General features: G+C 31.7%; 2 protein-coding genes across 2 annotated transcripts in view; both read left to right on the forward strand.

Moving 5' to 3' along the window:
- The window catches only part of LOC131597688 (flocculation protein FLO11-like), a 51,636-nt gene extending 28,754 nt beyond the window's left edge, over window positions 1-22,882 (forward strand). The window contains exon 13 of the mRNA XM_058870366.1: window positions 22,524-22,882. Coding sequence (XP_058726349.1) covers window positions 22,524-22,882 — 359 coding nt within the window. The remainder of the gene's footprint in view (window positions 1-22,523) is intronic.
- Window positions 22,883-22,978: 96 nt separating this feature from the next.
- LOC131597689 (uncharacterized) lies at window positions 22,979-23,542 on the forward strand. Its single transcript, XM_058870367.1, has one exon. It carries the CDS (start codon window positions 22,979-22,981, stop codon window positions 23,540-23,542), a length of 564 nt encoding a protein of 187 aa, XP_058726350.1.
- The last annotated feature ends 2,564 nt before the right edge of the window (window positions 23,543-26,106 follow it).

The following is a 26,106-nucleotide window of genomic DNA, read 5'->3' on the forward strand; positions in this document are numbered from 1 at the left end:
AACACGAATTTCCAATCCACATTTCAATTAACACTAATAATTAATACTATCACAAGCTAACTCATAATTTATCAACTATGTAGAATTTATTCTTTTCATAATAAATTAAGAAGCCATTATGAGTATACCATCTAACTACACATAGAAGTTTGAACCTTAAAATAATCAAAGAAACATATCTATTTATTAATTTTTATATATATATATATATATATATATATATATATATATATATATATTCATCACATATTTCCATCAAAAAGTAAGATGGTAGCTCACATTTCCAATAGAATAAGATGACTAGCCCAATAACACCTCCTATCACTAATATATATGTCTTCACGTTTTATTTAAAAGAAACATATATAAAGCTAGTAGCATTAGTCATTCTATCAATGAAGTAAATTATGGTGTTCACATTTTTTTCCAACTAACACCTCAATAGCATATATTATAACCCACCTTGTTTCTTGAATAAATAACTAGCAATGAATGCCCCTTTCTAATTACTAATTATACTACTACTAAATTGCTGCTAATAAAGCTTGGTAGGTATTCACATGTGAACTTTAATAGGCTAGCATCATTAGCCAAGAATAATCGAAAGAAGATGATGGGGAGAACAGTAAAAGTGGCTGTTTTCACATTTTTCTTTTTCAACTACCAAGAATCATAGTTTTCTTTTCATGGTCAAAGTGCTACAATTTAAGTGGTCCTACATTGTCTTATATACATTAACATGTTATTACGCTGTTACAGTAAGGAAGTATTACAAGTGGTGTCCATTTCAATTTCCTTTTACTATGGCATTTCTTTTTATTCAACAACAGTGTTGGTGATTCACGTTTTAGGCATTTGGTGCTATCAACATCATTAGCCAAGTAACAAACTAAAAAAAGGAAAACAATGGAAGAAACAGGACACGTCTTCTATTGGCCAGGAACAGCTACGGTGTGATTTCCAAAATCAACCAAATGCTAGTGGCCCACGTTCTACTTAATTATCAGCTAGCAAGTGAATGTATTATTGGTTCATGTTGGATATGAACAAAAGTAATACCAACAGCCAAGAATGAATAAAGGAACACAAGGAAACAAGTGGGTATGAACGCGACATAAGGCTTACAGTGGGTTGTCCACGACAATCTTTCTTTCATAATATATATGCCACCGTCAAAGGGACTATGTGTCACATGGATAGCATAGTTCATTTCATTTTTTTTTCTTCAGATTTCACTACAGACAGCACAATAGTAAACTAGCATAAAGATTTTCAGGTTCTAAATCACAAAGCCAAATCATATTAACTACTCTACCCATCATCCCCATATACTAACCCACAATGATTTGGGATTCTCCCCCTTACCTCTTGATTTCTCCTCCAAAACCCTAGCTTTCCTCTTCTTGTTCCTCTCCTCCACTTCTATTCTTGAAAACCAGAAAAAGTATAAATGATGTTTCTACCCCTTATTTCTCTCTTACTATATTTTATTTATCATATTGGGCTTTTAAATTAATAGTACCCCCCAATCGCTTATAACTCTAATAAATAGGCCCAATTAATCTAACTCTCTATTAATTTAATTAATTCTATTAAACACAAATGCACTCAAGTTTAATTAATTAAATTAATAATTAAGTCTCATAATAGTTAAATAATTAATTAACACACTAAAAATATAAAATATTATAATAAAATAAAAACTATATAAAGAAAAACGGGTTGTTACAATAAAAGCCTTGAAGTTCGTTAAAATTGCAAAATTTGGTCCTTTTGAAGATTTTCGTTTGCTATACTACATTAATGTCACGAAGTTCGTCAAACTTACAAACTTTGATATTTTAGAAGATTTTGGTGTGCTAGACGACATAACATACAAAAAGTTTGTTAAACTTGAATACATTGGTATTTTACAAGTTTGTCGTGTGTTATACTACATAGAAGTCATGAAGTTATTTAAAGTTAAAAAATATGGTCTTTTTGAATATTTTCATGTGCTATACTACATAAAATTCACGAAATTCGTTAAACTTAGAAACTTTAGTATATATGAACATTTTTGTGTGCTATACTTCACACAAGTCACAAAGTTCATTAAACATGCATACGTTGGTATTTGGGAAGATTTTCGTTTGCTATACTTCATAATATTCACAAAGTTCCTTGACATGCTAAATTTGGTTTTTTTGATGATTTTCGTGTGCCATACTACATAAAAGTAAAGCAGTTCGGTAAACTTCCAAAATTTATTATATTGAAAGATTTTCGTGTGCTATACTACATAAAAGTAACAAAATTTGAGAAACTGGCAAAGTTTGGTATTTATGAATATTTTCGTGTGCTATACTACATAAAAGTTATGATTTTCGTTAAACTTGCAAAACTTGGTCCTTTTGAAGGTTTTCGCGTGCTATACTACGTAAAAGTCACTAACTTCGTTAAAATTGTAAAGTTTAGTATTTTGGAAGATTTCTGTGTGCTATACTATATAAAAGTCAGGAAATTTGTCACACTTGCACACATTGATATTTTGGGAAAGTTTTGTTTGTTATACTACATTATAGTCACGAAGTTCGTTAAACTTGCAAAATTTGTTTTTCTTTGTTGAAGATTTTCGTGTGCTATAATACATAAATGTCAAGAAATTCGATAAACTTGCAAAGGTTGGAATTTTGACCGATTTTTGTGTTCTATACTACATAAAAGTCACGATGTTTGCTAAACTTACATACATTGGTATTTATCAATATTTTCGGGTGCTATACGGCATAAAAAGTCACGAAGTTTGTTAAAATTGCAATATTTGGTCCTTTTGAAGATTTTTGTGTGCTATACTACATTAAAGTCATGAAGTTCGTTAAACTTGCAAACTTTGGTATTTTGGAATATTTTCGTGTGCTATATACTACATAACAAAATAGAAAGTTCGTTAAACTTGAATACATTGGTATTTTGGAAGATTCTCGTGTGTTAAACTACATAAAAGTCCCGAGGTTATTTAAACTTAAAAGACATGGCCTTTTTAAATATTTTCATGTGCTATACAACATAAAAGTCACAAAATTCGTTAAACTTGAAAAGTTTGGTATTTATGAACATTTTTGTGTGCTATACTAAATACAAGTCACGAAGTTCGTTAAACTTGCATACATTGGTATTTTGGAAGAATTTTGTTTGCTATACCACATAATAGTCAAGAAGTTCGTTAAACTTGAAAAATTTGGTATTTATGAACATTTTTGTATGCTATACTAAATACAAGTCACGAAGTTCGTTAAACTTGCATACATTGGTATTTTGGAAGAACTTTATTTGCTATACTACATAATAGTCAAGAGGTTTGTTAAACTTGCAAAGTTTGGTATTTTGGAAAATTTTCGTGTGCTATACTACTCAAAAGTCACTAAGTTCATTAAGCTGGTAAAGTTTGGTATTTTGGAAGATTTTCGTGTGGTATACTCTATAAAAGTGACGAAATTTTGTTTGACATGCATACATTGGTATCTTGGGAAATTTTTGTTTTCTATACTACATAATAATCACGAAATTCGTTAAACTTGCAAAATTTGTTTTTTTGTTGAAATATTTCGTGTGCTATACTACATAAAAGTCATAAAATTTCGTTAAACTTGCAAAGGTTGGTGTTTTGGTAGATATTCGTGTGCAATACTACATAAAAGTCAAGAAGTTTGTTAAACTTACATACATTGGTATTTATGAATATTTTTGGTTCCTATATGGCATAAAAGCCTTGATTTTCGTTAAAATATCAAAATTTGGTCCTTTGGAAGATTTTCGTTTGCTATACTACATTAATGTCACGAAGTTCGTCAAACTTACAAACTTTGATATTTTGGAAGATTTTGGTGTGCTAGACTACATAACATACAAAAAGTTTGTTAAACTTGAATACATTGGTATTTTACAAGTTTGTTGTGTGTTATAGTACATAGAAGTCACGAAGTTATTTAAAGTTAAAAAATATGGTCTTTTTGAATATTTTCATGTGCTATACTACATAAAATTCACGAAATTCGTTAAACTTACAAACTTTAGTATATATGAACATTTTTGTGTGCTATAATTCACACAAGTCACAAAGTTAATTAAACATGCATACGTTGGTATTTGGGAAGATTTTCGTTTGCTATACTTCATAATAGTCACGAAGTTCCTTAACAAGCTAAATTTGGTTTTTTTGATGATTTTCGTGTGCCATACTACATAAAAGTAAAGCAGTTCGGTAAAGTTCCAAAATTTATTATATTGAAAGATTTTCGTGTGCTATACTACATAAAAGTAACAAAATTTGATAAACTGGCAAAGTTTGGTATTTATGAATATTTTCGTGTGCTATACTACATAAAAGTTATGATTTTCGTTAAACTTGCAAAACTTGGTCCTTTTGAAGGTTTTCGTGTGCTATACTACGTAAAAGTCACTAACTTCGTTAAACTTGTAAAGTTTGGTATTTTCGAAGATTTTCGTGTGCTATACTATATAAAAGTCATGACATTTTTCACACTTGCATACATTGATATTTTGGGAAACTTTTGTTTGCTATACTACATAAAAGTCACGAAGTTCGTTAAACTTGCAAAATTTGTTTTTCTTTGTTGAAGATTTTCGTGTGCTATACTACATAAATGTCAAGAAATTCGATAAACTTGCAAAGGTTGGAATTTTGACCGATTTTTGTGTGCTATACTACATAAAAGTCACGATGTTTGCTAAACTCACATACATTGGTATTTATGAATATTTCCGGGTGCTATACTGCATAAAAGTCGCGAAGTTTGTTAAAATTGCAATATTTGGTCCTTTTGAAGATTTTGTGTGCTATACTACATTATAGTCATGAAGTTCGTTAAACTTGCAAAAGTCGGGAAATTTGTCACACTTGCATACATTGGTATTTTGGGAAATTTTTGTTTGCTATACTACATAATAGTCACGAAATTTGTTAAACTTGCAAAATTTGTTTTTTTTGTGGAAATATTTCGTGTGCTATACTACATAAAAGTCACGAAATTTCGTTAAACTTGCAAAGGTTGGTATTTTGGCCGATCATCGTGTGCAATACTACATAAAAGTCACGAAGTTTGTTAAACGTTCATACATTGGTATTTATGAATATTTTCGGTTGCTATGCGGCATAAAAGCCTTGAAGTTCGTTAAAATTGCAAAATTTGGTCCTTTTGAAGATTTTCGTTTGCTATACTACATTAATGTCACGAAGTTCGTCAAACTTTTAAACTTTGATATTTTGGAAGATTTTGGTGTGCAAGACTACATAACATATAAAAAGTTTGTTAAACTTGAATACATTGGTATTTTACAAGTTTGTCGTGTGTTATAGTACATAGAAGTCACGAAGTTATTTAAAGTTAAAAATATGGTCTTTTTGAATATTTTCATGTGCTATACTACATAAAATTCACGAAATTCGTTAAACTTACAAACTTTAGTATATATGAACATTTTTGTGTGCTATACTTCACACAAGTCACAAAGTTAATTAAACATGCATACGTTGGTATTTGGGAAGATTTTCGTTTGCTATACTTCATAATAGTCACGAAGTTCCTTAACAAGCTAAATTTGGTTTTTTTGATGATTTTCGTGTGCCATACTACATAAAAGTAAAGCAGTTCGGTAAAGTTCCAAAATTTATTATATTGAAAGATTTTCGTGTGCTATACTACATAAAAGTAACAAAATTTGATAAACTGGAAAAGTTTGGTATTTATGAATATTTTCGTGTGCTATACTACATAAAAGTTATGATTTTCGTTAAACTTGCAAAACTTGGTCCTTTTGAAGGTTTTCGTGTGCTATACTACGTAAAAGTCACTAACTTCGTTAAACTTGTAAAGTTTGGTAGTTTGGAAGATTTTCGTGTTCCATACTATATAAAAGTCAGGAAATTTGTCACACTTGCATACATTGGTATTTTGGGAAAATTTTGTTTGCTATACTACATAATAGTCACGAAATTTGTTAAACTTGCAAAATTTGTTTTTTTTGTGGAAATATTTCGTGTGCTATACTACATAAAAGTCACGAAATTTCGTTAAACTTGCAAAGGTTGGTATTTTGGCAGTTCTTCGTCTGCAATACTAAATAAAAGTCAAGAAATTTGTTAAACTTACATACATTGGTATTTATGAATATTTCCGGTTGCTATACGGCATAAAAGCCTTGAAGATCGTTAAAATTGCAAAATTTGGTCCTTTTGAAGATTTTCGTTTGCTATACTACATTAATGTCACGAAGTTCGTCAAACTTACAAACCTTGATATTTTGGAAGATTTTGGTGTGCTAGACTACATAACATACAAAAAGTTTGTTGAACTTGAATACATTGGTATTTTACAAGTTTGTCGTGTGTTATACTACATAGAAGTCACGAAGTTATTTAAAATTAAAAAATATGGTCTTTTTGAATATTTTCATGTGCTATACTACATAAAATTCACGAAATTCGTTAAACTTGCAAACTTTAGTATATATGAACATTTTTGTGTGCTATACTTCACACAAGTCACAAAGTTAATTAAACATGCATACGTTGGTATTTGGGAAGATTTTCGTTTGCTATACTTCATAATAGTCACGAAGTTCCTTAACGTGCTAAATTTGGTTTTTTTGATGATTTTCGTGTGCCATACTACATAAAAGTAAAGCAGTTTGGTAAACTTCCAAAATTTATTATATTGAAAGATTTTCGTGTGCTATACTACATAAAAGTAACAAAAATTGATAAACTGGCAAAGTTTGGTATTTATGAATATTTTCATGTGCTATACTACATAAAAGTTATGATTTTCGTTAAACTTGCAAAACTTGGTCCTTTTGAAGGTTTTCGCGTGCTATACTACGTAAAAGTCACTAACTTCGTTAAAATTGTAAAGTTTAGTATTTTGGAAGATTTCCGTGTGCTATACTATATAAAAGTCAAGAAATTTGTCACACTTGCACACATTGATATTTTGGGAAACTTTTGTTTGTTATACTACATAATAGTCACGAAGTTCGTTAAACTTGCAAAATTTGTTTTTCTTTGTTGAAGATTTTCGTGTGTTATACTACATAAATGTCAAGAAATTCGATAAACTTGCAAAGGTTGGAGTTTTGACCGGTTTTTGTGTGCTATACTACATAAAAGTCACGATGTTTGCTAAACTTACATACATTGGTATTTAACAATATTTTCGGGTGCTATACGGCATAAGAAGTCACGAAGTTTGTTAAAATTGCAATATTTGGTCCTTTTGAAGATTTTTGTGTGCTATACTACATTAAAGTCATGAAGTTCGGTAAACTTGCAAACTTTGGTATTTTGGAAAATTTTCGTGTGCTATATACTACATAACAAAATAGAAAGTTCGTTAAACTTGAATACATTTGTATTTTGGAAGATTCTCGTGTGTTAAACTACATAAAAGTCACGAGGTTATTTAAACTTTAAAGACATGGCCTATTTTCATGTGGTATACTACATAAAAGTCACAAAATTCGTTAAACTTGAAAAATTTTGGTATTTATGAACATTTTTGTGTGCTGTACTAAATACAAGTCACGAAGTTCGTTAAACTTGCATACATTGGTACTTTGGAAGAATTTTGTTTGCTATACTACATAATAGTCAAGAAGTTTGTTAAACTTGCAAAGTTTGGTATTTTGGAAAATTTTCGTGTGCTATACTACGTAAAAGTTCATTAAGCTGGTAAAGTTTGGTATTTTGGAAGATTTTTGTGTGGTATACTATATAAAAGTCACGAAATTTTGTTTGACATGCATACATTGGTATTTTGGGAAATTTTTGTTTGCTATACTACATAATAGTCACGAAATTTGTTAAACTTGCAAAATTTGTTTTTTTTGTTGAAATATTTCGTGTGCTATACTACATAAAAGTCACGAAATTTCGTTAAACTTGCAAAGGTTTGTATTTTGGCAGATCTTCGTCTGCAATACTAAATAAAAGTCAAGAAATTTGTTAAACTTACATACATTGGTATTTATGAATATTTTCGGTTGCTATACGGCATAAAAGCCTTGAAGATCGTTAAAATTGCAAAATTTGGTCCTTTTGAAGATTTTCGTTTGCTATACTACATTAATGTCACGAAGTTCGTCAAACTTACAAACTTTGATATTTTGGAAGATTTTTGTGTGCTAGACTACATAACATACAAAAAGTTTGTTAAACTTGAATACATTGGTATTTTACAAGTTTGTCGTGTGTTATACTACATAGAAGTCATGAAGTTATTTAAAGTTAAAAATATGGTCTTTTTGAATATTTTCATGTGCTATACAACATAAAATTCACGAAATTCGTTAAACTTACAAACTTTAGTATATATGAACATTTTTGTGTGCTATACTTCACACAAGTTACAAAGTTAATTAAACATGCATACGTTGGTATTTGGGAAGATTTTCGTTTGCAATAATTCATAATAGTCACGAAGTTCCTTAACATGTTAAATTTGGTTTTTTTGATGATTTTCGTGTGCCATACTACATAAAAGTAAAGCAGTTAGGTAAAGTTCCAAAATTTATTATATTGAAAGATTTTCGTGTGCTATACTACATAAAAGTAACAAAATTTGATAAACTGGCAAAGTTTGGTATTTATGAATATTTTCGTGTGCTATACTACATAAAAGTTATGATTTTCGTTAAACTTGCAAAACTTGGTCCTTTTGAAGGTTTTCGCGTGCTATACTACGTAAAAGTCACTAACTTCGTTAAAATTGTAAAGTTTAGTATTTTGGTAGATTTCTGTGTGCTATACTATATAAAAGTCAGGAAATTTGTCACACTTGCACACATTGATATTTTGGGAAACTTTTGTTTGTTATACTACATAATAGTCACGAAGTTCGTTAAACTTGCAAAATTTGTTTTTCTTTGTTGAAGAATTTCGTGTGCTATACTACATAAATGTCAAGAAATTCGATAAACTTGCAAAGGTTGGAATTTTGACCGATTTTTGTGTGCTATACTACATAAAAGTCACGATGTTTGCTAAACTTACATACATTGGTATTTATCAATATTTTCGAGTGCTATACGGCATAAAAAGTCACGAAGTTTGTTAAAATTGCAATATTTGGTCCTTTTGAAGATTTTTGTGTGCTATACTACATTAAAGTCAAGAAGTTCGTTAAACTTGCAAACTTTGGTATTTTGGAATATTTTCGTGTGCTATATACTACATAACAAAATAGAAAGATCGTTAAACTTGAATACATTGGTATTTTGGAAGATTCTCGTGTGTTAAACTACATAAAAGTCACGAGGTTATTTAAACTTAAAAGACATGGCCTTTTTAAATATTTTCATGTGCTATACTACATAAAAGTCACAAAATTCGTTAAACTTGAAAAATTTGGTATTTATGAACATTTTTGTGTGCTGTACTAAATACAAGTCACGAAGTTCGTTAAACTTGCATACATTGGTATTTTGGAAGAATTTTGTTTGCTATACTACATAATAGTCAAGAAGATTGTTAAACTTGCAAAGTTTGGTATTTTCGAAAATTTTCGTGTGCTATAATACTCAAAAGTCACTAAGTTCATTAAGCTGGTAAAGTTTGGTATTTTGGAAGATTTTTGTGTGGTCTATATAAAAGTCACGAAATTTTGTTTGACATGCATACATTGGTATTTTAGGAAATTTTTGTTTGCTATACTACATAATAGTCACGAAATTTGTTAAACTTGCAAATTTTGTTTTTTTTGTTGAAATATTTCGTGTGCTATACTACATAAAAGTCACGAAATTTCGTTAAACTTGCAAAGGTTGGTATTTTGGCAGATCTTCGTGTGCAATACTACATAAAAGTCAAGAAGTTTGTTAAACTTACATACATTGGTCTTTATGAATATTTTCGGTTGCTATACGACATAAAAGCCTTGAAGTTCGTTAAAATTGCAAAATCTGGTCCTTTTGAAGATTTTCGTTTGCTATACTACATTAATGTCACGAAGTTCGTCAAACTTACAAACTTTGATATTTTGGAAGATTTTGGTGTGCTAGACTACATAACATACAAAAAGTTTGTTAAACTTGAATACATTGGTATTTTACAAGTTTGTCGTGAGTTATACTACATAGAAGTCACGAAGTTATTTAAAGTTAAAAAATATGGTCTTTTTGAATATTTTCATGTGCTATACTACATAAAGTTCACGAAATTCGTTAAACTTGCAAAATTTAGTATATATGTACATTTTTGTGTGCTATACTTCACACAAGTCACAAAGTTCATTAAACATGCATACGTTGGTATTTGGGAAGATTTTCGTTTGCTATACATCATAATATTCACGAAGTTCCTTGACATGCTAAATTTGGTTTTTTTTGATGATTTTCGTGTGCTATACTACATAAAAGTAGCAGTTCAGTAAACTTCCAAAATTTATTATATTGAAAGATTTTCGTGTGCTATACAACATAAAAGTAACAAAATTTGATAAACTGGCAAAGTTTGGTATTCATGAATCTTTTCGTGTGGTATACTATATAAAAGTTATGATTTTCGTTAAACTTGCAAAACTTGGTCCTTTTGAAGGTTTTCGTGTGCTATACTACGTAAAAGTCACTAACTTCGTTAAACTTGTAAAGTTTGGTATTTTGGAAGATTTTTGTGTGCTATACTATATAAAAGTCAGGAAATTTGTCACACTTGCATACATTGATATTTTGGGAAACTTTTGTTTGTTATACTACATAATAGTCACGAAGTTCGTTAAACTTGCAAAATTTGTTTTTCTTTGTTGAAGATTTTCGTGTGCTATACTACATAGATGTCAAGAAATTCGATAAACTTGCAAAGGTTGGAATTTTGACCGATTATTGTGTGCTATACTACATAAAAGTCACGATGTTTGTTAAACTTACATACATTGGTATTTATGAATAATTTTGGGTGCTATACGGCATAAAAGTCATGAAGTTTGTTAAAATTGCAATATTTGGTCCTTTTGAAGATTTTTGTGTGGTATACTACATTAAAGTCATGAAGTTCGTTAAACATGCAAACTTTTGTATTTTGTAATATTTTCGTGTGCTATACTACATAACAAAATAAAAAAGTTCGTTAAACTTGAATACATTGGTATTTTGGAAGATTCTCGTGTGTTAAACTACATAAAAGTCACGAGGTTATTTAAACTTAAAAGACATGGCCTTTTTAAATATTTTCATGTGCTACTACATAAAAGTCACAAAATTCGTCAAAGTTGAAAAATTTGGTATTTATGAACATTTTTGTGTGTTGTACTAAATACAAGTCACAAATTTCGTTAAACTTGCATACATTGGTATTTTGGAAGAATTTTGTTTCCTATACTACATAATAGTCAAGAAGTTTGTTAAACTCGCAAAGTTTGGTATTTTGGAAAATTTTCGTGTGCTATACTACTCAAAAGTCACTAAGTTCATTAAGCTGGTAAAGTTTGGTATTTTGGAAGATTTTCGTGTGGTATACTATATAAAAGTCACGAAATTTTGTTTGACATGCATACATTGGTATTTTGGGAAATTTTTGTTTGCTATACTACATAATAGTCACGAAATTTGTTAAACTTGCAAAATTTGTTTTTTTAGTTGAAGTATTTCGTGTGCAATACTACATAAAAGTCACGAAATTTCGTTAAACTTGCAAAGGTTGGTATTTTGGCAGATCTTCGTGTGCAATACTACATAAAAGTCAAGAAGTTTGTTAAACTTACATACATTGGCGTTTATGAATATTTTCGGTTGCTATACGGCATAAAAGCCTTGAAGATCGTTAAAATTGCAAAATTTGGTCCTTTTGAAGATTTTTCGTTTGCTATACTACATTAATGTCACGAAGTTCGTTAAACTTACAAACTTTGATATTTTGGAAGATTTTTGTGTGCTAGACTACATAACATAAAAAAGTTTGTTAAACTTGAATACATTGGTATTTTACAAGTTTATCGTGTGTTATACTACATAGAAGTCACGAAGTTATTTAAAGTTAAAAAATATGGTCTTTTTGAATATTTTCATGTGCTATACTACATAAAATTCACGAAATTCATTAAACTTGCAAACTTTAGTATATATGAACATTTTTGTGTGCTATACTTCACACAAGTCACAAAGTTCATTAAACATGCATACGTTGGTATTTGGGAAGATTTTCGTTTGCTATACTTCATAATAGTCACGAAGTTCCAAAACTTACATACATTGGTATTTATCAATATTTTTTAGTGCTATACGGCATAAAAGTCACGAAGTTTGTTAAAATTGCAATATTTGGTCCTTTTGAAGATTTTTGTGTGCTATACTACATTAAAGTCATGAAGTTCGTTAAACTTGCAAACTTTGGTATTTTGGAATATTTTCGTGTGCTATACTACATAACAAAACAGAAAGTTCGTTAAACTTGAATACATTGGTATTACCGAAGATTCTCGTGTGTTAAACTACATAAAAGTCACGAGGTTATTTAAACTTAAAAGACATGGCCTTTTTAAATATTTTCATGTGCTATACTACATGAAATTCTCAAAATTCGTTAAACTTAAAAATTTTGGTATTTATGAACATTTTTGTGTGCTATACTAAATACAAGGCACGAAGTTTGTTAAACTTGCATACATTGGTATTTTGGAAGAATTTTGTTTGCTATACTACATAATAGTCAAGAAGTTTGTTAAACTTGCAAAGTTTGGTATTTTGGAAAATTTTCGTGTGCTATACTACTCAAAAGTCACTAATTTCTTTAAGCTGGTAAAGTTTGGTATTTTGGAAGATTTTCGTGTGGTATACTATATAAAAGTCACGAAATTTTGTTTGACATGCATACATTGGTATTTTGGGAAATTTTTGTTTGCTATACTACATAATAGTCACGAAATTTGTTAAACTTGCAAAATTTGTTTTTTTGTTGAAATATTTCGTGTGCTATACTACATAAAAGTCACGAAATTTCGTTAAACTTGCAAAGGTTGGTATTTTGGCAGATCTTCGTGTGCCATACTACATAAAAGTCAAGAAGTTTGTTAAACTTACATACATTGGTCTTTATGAATATTTTCGGTTGCTATACGACATAAAAGCCTTGAAGTTCGTTAAAATTGCAAAATCTGGTCCTTTTGAAGATTTTCGTTTGCTATACTACATTAATGTCACGAAGTTCGTCAAACTTACAAACTTTGATATTTTGTAAGATTTTGGTGTGCTAGACTACATAACATACAAAAAGTTTATTAAACTTGAATACATTGGTATTTTACAAGTTTGTCGTGAGTTATACTACATAGAAGTCACGAAGTTATTCAAAGTTAAAAAATATGGTCTTTTTGAATATTTTCATGTGCTATACTACATAAAATTCACGAAATTCGTTAAACTTGCAAACTTTAGTATGTATGTACATTTTTGTGTGCTATACTTCACACAAGTCACAAAGTTCATTAAACACGCATACGTTGGTATTTGGGAAGATTTTCGTTTGCTATACATCATAATATTCACGAAGTTCCTTGACATGCTAAATTTGGTTTTTTTTTATGATTTTCGTGTGCTATACTACATAAAAGTAAAGCAGATCGGTAAACTTACAAAATTTCGTTAAACTTGCAAAGGTTGGTATTTTGGCAAATCTTCGTGTGCAATACTACATAAAAGTCAAGATGTTTGTTAAACTTACATACATTGGTATTTATGAATATTTTCGGTTGCTATATGGCATAAAAGCCCTGAAGTTCGTTAAAATTGCAAAATTTGGTCCTTTTGAAGATTTTCGTTTGCTATACAACATTAATGTCACGAAGTTCGTCAAACTTACAAACTTTGATATTTTGGAAGATTTTGGTGTGCTAGACTACATAACATACAAAAAGTTTGTTAAACTTGAATACATTGGTATTTTACAAGTTTGTCGTGTGTTATACTTCATAGAAGTCACGAAGTTATTTAAAGTTAAAAAATATGGTCTTTTTGAATATTTTCATGTGCTATACAACATAAAATTCTTGAAATTCGTTAAACTTGCAAACTTTGGTATATATGAACATTTTTGTGTGCAATACTTCACACAAGTCACAAAGTTCATTAAACATGCATACGTTGGTATTTGGAAAGATTTTCGTTTGCTATACTTCATAATAGTCACGAATTTCCTTAACATGCTAAGTTTGGTTTTTTTGATGATTTTCGTGTGCTATACTACATAAAGGTAAAGCAGTTCGATAAACTTCCAAAATTTATTATATTGAAAGATTTTCGTGTGATATACTACATAAAAGTTACCAAATTTGATAAACTGGCAAAGTTTGGTATTTATGAATATTTTCGTGTGCTATACTACATAAAAGTTATGATTTTCGTTAAACTTGCAAAACTTGGTCCTTTTGAAGGTTTTCGTGTGCTATACTACGTAAAAGTCACTAACTTCGTTAAACTTGTAAAGTTTGGTATTTTGGAAGATTTTCGTGTGCTATACTATATAAAAGTCAGGAAATTTGTCACACTTGCATACATTGATATTTTGGGAAAATTTTGTTTGTTATACTACATAATAGTCACGAAGTTCGTTAAACTTGCAAACTTTGTTTTTCTTTGTTGAAGATTTTCGTGTGGTATACTACATAAATGTCAAGAAATTCGATAAACTTGCAAAGGTTTGAATTTTGACCGATTTTTGTGTGCTATACTACATAAAAGTCACGATGTGTGCTAAACTTACATTGGTATTTATCAATATTTTCGAGTGCTATACGGCATAAAAGTCACGAAGTTTGTTAAAATTGCAATATTTGGTCCTTTTGAAGATTTTTGTGTGCTATACTACATTAAAGTCATGAAGTTCGTTAAACTTGCAAACTTTGGTATTTTGTAATATTTTCGTGTGCTATACTACATAACAAAATAAAAAAGTTCGTTAAACTTGAATACATTGGTATTTTGGAAGATTCTCGTGTGTTAAACTACATAAAAGTCACGAGGTTATTTAAACTTAAAAGACATGGCCTTTTTAAATATTTTCATGTGCTATACTACATAAAAGTCACAAAATTCGTTAAACTTGAAAAATTTGGTATTTATGAACATTTTTGTGTGTTGTACTAAATACACGTCACAAAGTTCGTTAAACTTGCATACATTGGTATTTTGGAAGAATTTTGTTTGCTATACTACATAATAGTCAAGAAGTTTGTTAAACTTGCAAAGTTTGGTATTTAGGAATATTTTCGTGTGCTATACTACTCAAAAGTCACTAAGTTCATTAAGCTGGTAAAGTTTGGTATTTTGGAAGATTTTCGTGTGGTATACTATATAAAAGTCACGAAATTTTGTTTGACATGCATACATTGGTATTTTGGGAAATTTTTGTTTGCTATACTACATAATAGTCACAAAATTTGTTAAACTTGCAAAATTTATTTTTTTTGTTGAAATATTTCGTGTGTTATACTACATAAAAGTCACGAAATTTCGTTAAACTTGCAAAGGTTGGTATTTTGGCAGATCTTCGTGTGCCATACTACATAAAAGTAAATAAGTTTGTTAAACTTACATACATTGGCGTTTATGAATATTTTCGGTTGCTATACGGCATAAAAGCCTTGAAGTTTGTTAAAATTGCAAAATCTGGTCCCTTTGAAGATTTTCGTTTGATATACTACATTAATGTCACGAAGTTCGTCAAACTTACAAACTTTGATATTTTGGAAGATTTTGGTGTGCTAGACTACATAACATACAAAAAGTTTGTTAAACTTGAATACATTGGTATTTTACAAGTTTGTCGTGTGTTATACTTCATAGAAGTCACGAAGTTATTTAAAGTTAAAAAATATGGTCTTTTTGAATATTTTCATGTGCTGTACTACATAAAATTCACGAAATTCGTTAAACTTGCAAACTTTGGTATATATGAACATTTTTGTGTGCTATACTTCACACAAGTCACAAAGTTCGTTAAACATGCATACGTTGGTATTTGGAAAGATTTTCGTTTGCTATACTTCATAATAGTCACGAATTTCCTTAACATGCTAAATTTGGTATTTTTGATGATTTTCGTGTGCTATACTACATAAAGGTAAAGCATTTTGATAAACTTCCAAAATTTATTATATTGAAAGATTTTCGTGTGATATACTACATAAAAGTTACCAAATTTGATAAACTGGCAAAGTTTGGTATTTATGAATATTTTCGTGTGCCATACTACATAAAAGTTATGATTTTCGTTAAACTTGCAAAACTTGGTCCTTTTGAAGGTTTTCGTGTGCTATACTACGTAAAAGTCACTAACTTCGTTAAACTTGTAAAGTTTGGTATTTTGGAAGATTTTTGTGTGCTATACTATATAAAATTCAGGAAATTTGTCACACTTGCATACATTGATATTTTGGGAAACTTTTGTTTGTTATACTACATATTAGTCACGAAGTTCGTTAAACTTGCAAAATTTGTTTTTTTTTGTTGAAGATTTTCGTGTGCTATACTACATAGATGTCAAGAAATTCGATAAACTTGCAAAGGTTGGAATTTTGACTGATTATTGTGTGCTATACTACATAAAAGTCACGATGTTTGTTAAGCTTACATACATTGGTATTTATGAATAATTTTGGGTGCTATACGGCATAAAAGTCATGAAGTTTGTTAAAATTGCAATATTTGGTCCTTTTGAAGATTTTTGTGTGCTATACTACATTAAAGTCATGAAGTTCGTTAAACTTGCAAACTTTGGTATTTTGGAATATTTTCGTGTGCTATACTACATAACAAAATAAAAAAGTTCGTTAAACTTGAATACATTGGTATTACCGAAGATTCTCGTGTGTTAAACTACATAAAAGTCACGAGGTTAGTTAAACTTAAAAGACATGGCCTTTTTAAATATTTTCATGTGCTATCCTACATGAAATTCTCAAAATTCGTTAAAGTTGAAAAATTTGGTATTTATGGACATTTTTGTGTGTTGTACTAAATACAAGTCACAAAGTTCGTTAAACTTGCATACATTGGTATTTTGGAAGAATTTTGTTTGCTATACTACATAATAGTCAAGAAGTTTGTTAAACTCGCAAAGTTTGGTATTTTGGAAAATTTTCATGTGCTATACTACTCAAAACTCACTAAGTTCATTAAGCTGGTAAAGTTTGGTATTTTGGAAGATTTTCGTGTGGTATACTATATAAAAGTCACGAAATTTTGTTTGACATGCATACATTGGTATTTTGGGAAATTTTTGTTTGCTATACTACATAATAGTCACGAAATTTGTTAAACTTGCAAAATTTTGTTTTTTTAGTTGAAGTATTTCGTGTGCAATACTACATAAAAGTCACGAAATTTCGTTAAACTTGCAAAGGTTGGTATTTTGGCAGATCTTCGTGTGCAATGCTAGATAAAAGTCAAGAAGTTTGTTAAACTTACATACATTGGTCTTTATGAATATTTTCGGTTGCTATATGGCATAAAAGCCTTGAAGTTCGTTAAAATTGCAAAATTTGGTCCTTTTGAAGATTTTCGTTTGCTATACTACATTAATGTCACGAAGTTCGTCAAACTTACAAACTTTGATATTTTGGAAGATTTTTGTGTGCTAGACTACATAACATAAAAAAGTTTGTTAGACTTGAATACATTGGTATTTTACAATTTTGTCGTGTGTTATACTACATAGAAGTCACGAAGTTATTTAAAGTTAAAAAATATGGTCTTTTTGAATATTTTCATGTGCTATACCACATAAAATTCACGAAATTCTTTAAACTTGCAAACTTCAGTATATATGTACATTTTTGTGTGCTATACTTCACACAAGTCACAATGTTCATTAAACATGCATACGTTGGTATTTGGGAAGATTTTCGTTTGCTATACTTCATAATAGTCACGAAGTTCCTTAACATGCTAAATTTTGTTTTTTTGATGATTTTCGTGTGTAATATAGCACACGAAAATATTCCAAAATACCAAAGTTTGCAAGTTTAACGAACTTCATGACTTTAATGTAGTATAGCACACAAAAATCTTCAAAAGGACCAAATATTGTAATTTTAACAAACTTCGTGACTCTTATGCGTATAGCACCCGAAAATTTTCATAGATACCAATGTATGTAAGTTTAGCAAACATCGTGACTTTTATGTAGTATAGCACACAAAAATTGGTCAAAATTCCAACCTTTGCAAGTTTAGCGAATTTCTTGACATTTATGTAGTATAGCACACGAAAATCTTCAACAAAGAAAAACAAATTTTACAAGTTTAACGAACTTCGTGACTATTATGTAGTATAACAAACAAAAGTTTCCCAAAATATCAATGTATGCATGTGTGACAAATTTCCTGACTTTTATATAGTATAGCACACGAAAATCTTCCAAAATACCAAACTTTACAAGTTTAACGAAGTTAGTGACTTTTACGTAGTATAGCACACGAAAACCTTCAAAAGGACCAAGTTTTGCAAGTTTAACGAAAATCATAACTTTTATGTAGTATAGCACACGAAAATATTCATAAATACCAAACTTTTCCAGTTTATCAAATTTTTTTACTTTTATGTAGTATAGCACAAGAAAATCTTTCAATATAATAAATTTTGAAACTTTAACGAACTGCTTTACTTTTATGTAGTATAGCACACGAAAATCATCAAAAAAACCAAATTTAGCATGTTAAGGAACTTCATGACTATTATGAAGTATAGCAAACGAAAATCTTCCCAAATACCAACGTATGCATGTTTAATGAACTTTGTGACTTGTGTGAAGTATAGCACACACAAATGTTCATATATACTAAAGATTGCAAGTTTAACGAATTTCGTGAATTTTATGTAGAATAGCACATGAAAATATTCAAAAAGACCATATTTTTTAACTTTAAATAACTTCGTGACTTCTATGTATTATAACACACGACAAACTTGTAAAATACCAATGTATTCAAGTTTAACAAACTTTTTGTATGTTATGTAGTCTAGCACACCAAAATCTTCCAAAATATCAAAGTTTGTAAGTTTGACGAACTTCGTGACATTAATGTAGTATAGCAAACGAAAATCTTCAAAAGGACTAAATTTTGCAATTTTAACGAACTTTAAGGCTTTTATGCCATATAGAAACCGAAAATATTCATAAATACCAATGTATAGCACACAAAATATGTCAACAAAAAAAACAAATTTTGCAAGTTTAACAAATTTCGTGACTATTATGTAGAATAGCAAACAACAATTTCCCAAGATACCAATGTATGCATGTCAAACTAAATTTCGTGACTTTTATATAGTATACCACACGAAAATCTTCCAAAATACCAAACTTTACCAGCTTAATGAACTTAGTGACTTTTGAGTAGTATAGCACACGAAAATTTTCCAAAATACCAAACTTTGCAAGTTTAACAAACTTCTTGACTATTATGTAGTATAGCAAACAAAATTCTTCCAAAATACCAATGTATGCAAGTTTAACGAACTTCGTGACTTGTATTTATTATAGCACACAAAAATGTTCATAAATACCAAATTTTTCAAGTTTAACGAACTTCTTGACTATTATGTAGTATAGCAAACAAAATTCTTCCAAAATACCAATGTATGCAAGTTTAGCGAACTTCGTGACTTGTATTTAGTATAGCACACAAAAATGTTCATAAATACCAAACTTTTCGAGTTTAACGAACTTCTTGACTATTATGTAGTATAGTAAACAAAATTCTTCCAAAATACCAATGTATGCAAGTTTAGCGAACTTCGTGACTTGTATTTAGTATAGCACACAAAAATGTTCATAAATACCAAACTTTTCAAGTTTAACGAATTTTGTGACTTTTATGTAGTATAACACATGAAAATATTTAAAAAGGCCATGTCTTTTAAGTTTAAATAACCTCGTGACTTTTATGTGGTTTAACACACGAGAATCTTCCAAAATACCAATGTATTCAAGTTTAACGAACTTTCTGTTTTGTTATGTAGTCTAGCACATGAAAATATTCCAAAATACCAAAGTTTGCAAGTTTAACGAACTTCGTGACTTTAATGTAGTATAGCACACAAAAATCTTCAAAAGGACCAAATATTGCAATTTTAACAAACTTCGTGACTTTTATGCCGTTTAGCACCCGAAAATATTCATAAATACCAATGTATGTAAGTTTAGCAAACATCGTGACTTTTATGTAGCACACAAAAATTGCTCAAAATTCCAACCTTTGCAAGTTTAGCGAATTTCTTGACATTTATGTAGTATAGCACACGAAAATCTTCAACAAAGAAAACAAATTTTGCAAGTTTAACGAACTTCGTGACTATTATGTAGTATAACAAACAAAAGTTTCCGAAAATCATAACTGTCATTTAGTATAGCACACGAAAATATTCATAAATACCATACTTTGCCAGTTTATCAAATTTTGTTACTTTTATCTAGTATAGCACACGAAAATCTTTCAATATAATAAATTTTGGAAGTTTACTGAACTGCTTTACTTTTATGTAGTATAGCACACGAAAATCATCAAAAAAACCAAATTTAGCATGTTAAGGAACTTCGTGAATTTTATGTAGTATAACACACGACAAACTTGCACATGAAAATATTCAAAAAGACCATATTTTTTAACTTTTCGTGACTTCTATGTAGTATAACACACGACAAACTTGTAAAATACCAATGTATTCAAGTTTAACAAACTTTTTGTATGTTACGTAGTCAAGCACACTAAAATCTTCAAAAATATCAAAGTTTATAAGTTTGACGAACTTCATGACATTAATGTAGTATAGCAAACGAAAATCTTCTAAAGGACCAAATTTTGCAATTTTAACGAACTTCAAGGCTTTTATGCCGTATAGCAACCGAAAATATTCATAAATACCAATGTATGTAAGTTTAACAAACTTCATGACTTTTATGTAGTATTGCACACGAAGATCTGCCAAAATACCAACCTTTGAAAGTTTAACGAAATTTTGTGACTTTTATGTAGTATAGCACACGAAATATTTCAACAAAAAAAACAAATTTTGCAAGTTTAACAAATTTCGTGACTATTATGTAGTATAGCAAAAAAAAATTTCCCAAAATACCAATGTATGCATGTCAAACAAAATTTCGTGACTTTTATATAGTATACCACACGAAAATCTTCCAAAATACCAAACTTTACCAGCTTAACGAACTTAGTGACTTTTGAGTAGTTGTTAGCTGAAGATTTCGTTTAGGAAGAAATGTCCTTCGAAGGTCTGAAATTCGAAGGAGATGGTTACTGATGAGCATCTTTGAAGATAGGGAATGGCTACTGATGGCCATGTTTCGAGAATGATGTTTAAGTTGAGACAAAGATAGTGAGCACCGAAGCTAAATTCGAGAGGAATATTCTTTGGGACTTAGACGTTTTTGCGAAATATGCGAAGTACTGAAGCTTAGCGTGTTTTCGTGGCGTTCTCGATTGTAATTATGTTGCTACGCGTCGAAGGAGGATTCAGGCGGGATGATTTGAATTTCGAAACAGTTTATGTAACCGTACGAAGACAGATGGCATCCCTGGATTTTCTATGGGCAACGTGGCATTAGATTAGTCTAGGATCGTTAGGGTCAAAATTAGTATAAATAGGGATCTTAATGTTAGGATTTAGGGTGTTCATTTTGTACAAATCACTCACATATTGCTCCAGTATCAAGTGTTAAGAGAAAGAGTTCGCTGAGAAATGTACGTATGACACCAACACCAATTTAAATACATGTGTATTTTTCCTTTATTCAAGTATCTTTTGATATTATTACGCTTTCTTCTATTTTTCTGTCATTTACATTCCTGCACTCTTTATTTTCATGTTATTTATCTTTGAAGCACTTTACTTTTCTGCACTTTAAGATTCTTGCACTTTTACAGTTTTGTCTTACATTTTATCTTTAAATTGCTCTTCGCTGATGTTATATTTACGTGTATAACAAGGTGATTGCTAATATTTATTTGTTTGATCAAGTATTTCTTATTTTCGAGACACACCGATCAAAGACATAATTCGAATCATCATGAGTAACAACCTATTTGACTATGTCCTAGGATCAATCTAGTCGATCCTGCGAGTAACCAAATCATATTTATTATAGTTTGGAAGACTAGCGGTTGTTTACTGGAAATCACCGTAAACAAATTGGCACGCCCAGTGGGACAGTGTCAAACAGATTGTTATTAATCGATTGTTTTGTTTTGTCTAGAAAATATCAAGACCTTGTATGAACCTTAGGAACGGTAAATTAACAAGCAGTGCAAAACCGATTCCCAAACGAAGGTACAACAAGAGAATGGTCGTTACGGCCAGTGCAGGGGGAGATCAAGATCCCCCACAAGGGTCAGGGACCGGAGCGACAAATTCCACGCATGTTTCGACTTCTACTCAAGGAGCGCAAGAGATACCGGGTTCGACTGGATCAAGACCCATGGATAGTTCCTAGGTTGTTCCTGAAAATAATACATCAACGACAGGGACTAATCCAGTTTCAATATCGACTACTGCGCCTTCATCTTCGAACGCTAGCGAAATGCAATTCGCCTCGACAAATGCTGGAAGTCAGTTATTTACCCCAGGGTCATCCGCGTTCGAATGGAGAACAAACAATCCATATGGCATGCCAAATCCATACATGACAGGTACACGGGGGGCAGGACCCACATATAATACAAACACCACAACATTTTTGCCAAATGTTGGTTCAGTAGGACGAAGTGCACAAACCACTGGCTTCTCCGCCCAAATCCCCAATTTTACGACAAGCAATCAAGCAGCATTCCGACAAGAGATGGACGCAAGTAATCACGATATGTTAGGAACCCTGGCCCAATAATTATCGTCAATCTTGCATCCACTAGCAATTAATATCTCTAACTCTAGTCGAGAGAATGCATAAACTTTTCAAAAAATATCTTCCCAAATGAATCGAATGGTAGATTTCATGGGTGTTCCACAACCCAAACGGAGAAATAACCAAACCTCTTATCGAGAGGGAGAGCCCATCCTAGAACGTATCCAAAATGCGGTGCCTCCGCCTGGTGCAACCACTACTGGCGTGACTCCTCCGTCTGGTGCAACCACTGCTGGCGTAATTCCCCCACAGAGAACAACAACAGTCGAAAGGAATCCGATAATAGATTTGGAGCCTTCGAATCAAAGAACTGTCCCCGTTCGACAAGAGTTTGAGGAGGAAAGACCCAAATTAAGGATAGTAGGTAGGGACGAACACCCAGACGAAGTGGTTCAGAGAGTCAGGAGAGAAAACTTAGCCACAAAAAATAATTTAACTGCCATGATAGAGAGAGTTATGGCAAATAATGGCCTCAATACTGGGCTTCGACGTCCAAATTATACATCTTCCATAGCGGATTATATCATGCAAACAGAGTTGCCAAGGGGCACCAAAGTGCCAAAATTTACTAAGTTTTCGGGAGACACGAATGAATCAACAATAGAACATATTGCTAGGTATCTGACGAAGCTGGAGACTTAGCAGGGAATGAGGATTTAAGGATTAAATATTTCCCTAGTTCGCTGACAAAAAATGCGTTTGTCTGGTTTACTACTTTACCTCCAAATTCTATAGATGCATGGGCCCACTTGGAGAGATTATTCCATGAACAATTTTACATGGTTCAAACCAAGATAAGTTTGAAAGAATTGGCTAGCGTCAAGAGGAAATTCTCGGAGTCTATTGACGATTACTTAAACAGGTTCCGTTTGTTGAAATCGAGATGCTTCACGACTGTCCCAGAGCATGAATTAGTCGAAATGGCTGCAGGTGGCCTAGATTATTCAATTCGAAAGAAACTATATACTCAATACCTGAGAGATATGGCCCAGTTGGCAGATAGAGTTCGACAAGTCGAACGGTTGAAAGCAAAAAAGGCCAGGGCTAATAAGAGTTATAAGAAGGAAAGAGTAGCATACATCGAAGCAGACGAAGTTGATGGCGAACCTTTCGAAGACTCGTACGACATGGAGGAGGTCGAAATAGATCTCGCCGAGTTAAAGGAAGCGCCAGCCTATGCTTGCAAATTACTCACCCCTTCTAATGGAAGGAATCCAGTAGATAATGATAAAAGTGATAGATTTCCCAAGAAAACTTATACGTTTGATGTCACTAAGTGTGACGAAATATTTGATTTACTGGTAAAAGATGGCCAAATGATAGTGCCTCCAAATTCTAAAATTCCTCCGTTGGAACAACGGAAGAAGAGAGGATTTTGTAAATATCATGGTTTCCTAGGCCACAAAACCTCACAATGTTTTCTTTTCGGGGATCTAATCCAGAATGCTATCAAGGATGGACGTTTGAAATTCGCTGACAAAAGCAAGAACCCTATGAAAGTTGACGCTGATCCTTTGAACGTGGCTGACACTAATTTGTGTGAACCATTTGATGTCAACATGGTGGAAGTGTCTGAAATTCATGCTGCTAGATCAAAGACAATTTCAGATGGAAAGCAGGCTACTGAAAGCCTAAGTGACAATCCGATCCTCAATATTGATGTTGAAGGATCTTTCGATGCAGAAGCGACTGAAGATCCGAAAGGAGAAGCAAGTGAGGCCACTGAAGACCTCACGATGAAGCTTCAACAAATACAGATTTCTGAAGCCCCTCCGGCGGTTGTTAACATGGTCAATGCTAGGCGTCCCTTATCTGAAATCGAAGAGCTAGAAAAATGGTTGATGTGGGAGAAAGCAAACCTTGAGATTCCGCCAAGGGGAAACACTTTGAAGGATTATCTTTGGAATTGCCATATGAAGAATGGTGCAAAAGGGATGATGTGCCCAAGACGTTCAATTATGACACATCGGAGGATCTAGGCCAATTTCGAAAGGGCTTTGCGGGAAAGGTTAGAGCAACCTTGGAGAGGAGGAAACCTATTGTTAAAAGTGTACCCAAGGTCTGAAGAAAGTTTGGTTGGGTTTTTTGTTAGGTGCCACAGTGACAATTCTGAAGTCTCGCTATGCCCTAGATGTGGTGCAGTCTATGACGAATCGCTGGCAGGTTCGTTTGAAAGGGCGTATCTTTACATGGGCCGGGAGACTCAGGGGCTTCGTCCTAATTTGTTTGGTTTCGATAATCGAACCCCGCCGAGAAGGCCTGACAGTCCACACCCTAAGGCTCGAAGAGTTACATTCAAGGTTCCCGCAAACATGCCCAAGGATAGATGGATGCATGCTGGTGCCAGAACAAACAAATGGCGAAGTTGGGACCAAGGGGGAAGAACTGCAATAGCATATAGAAAGCAATTCCAGACTTCAAACCGAGAGATGTATAGGTTGAAAAACTACAAAGGTAAGAACCCTATGTCTAGATCCCAATGGAGAAGACATCAGAGAATGAAGAAAGCCCAAAGGGAAGTCAAACCAAGGGAGGTTGGAGAGACAAGTAGCAATCAAATCCCAATGCAGGAGGCAAGGACAAGTAAACCTCCGCTCGAGCGCAAGTTGTTCGATTCTGAAAATGAGAAAGAAGAGGAAAGGGGTCATTCCAACCTTTGGAAAGAAGATGATAGAATGACAAATGATTTTGACTCTGATGGGGTATCATCTATAAACATGAACTGCAATATGGTATCTGTACTCCCTCATGAGTTTAATCAAGAAACTGAAGTAGAAGACTGCGAAGAAGCCGACGTCGAAGAGATGGCGAAACACAGACCTTTGTGTTACTACGTGCAGAACAATGGTGCAGTCGAAGAGCAGAATGCCTTCTTCGAAAGACCTGATGAAGGTATGCGAAACCATTTGAAGCCACTCTACATAAGGGCTAAGATAAAAAATGTTAGAATTAATAAAGTTTTGGTAGATGGAGAGGAAGCAGTGAACCTAATGCCTCAATACATGCTGAAAAGAATTGGTATGTTCGATACTGATATAAGGCCACATTATATGGTTTTGTCTAATTATGAAGGCAAAATAGGGCAAACTTTGGGAGTTGTCCAAGTAAATCTCACGGTGGGATCAGTCACAAGGCCAACTATGTTTATGGTCATACCTGCGAAAGCGAATTATAATCTCTTGCTCGGAAGGGAATGGATCCATGGG

The sequence above is a fragment of the Vicia villosa genome, linkage group LG4 (genome assembly GCF_029867415.1).
Source record: "Vicia villosa cultivar HV-30 ecotype Madison, WI linkage group LG4, Vvil1.0, whole genome shotgun sequence".
Lineage (NCBI taxonomy): Eukaryota > Viridiplantae > Streptophyta > Magnoliopsida > Fabales > Fabaceae > Vicia > Vicia villosa.

Coding starts and splice junctions, on each gene's coding strand:
- LOC131597689 (XM_058870367.1), top strand. CDS start 22,979: ATGGTAGATTTCATGGGTGTTCCACAACCCAAACGGAGAAATAACCAA.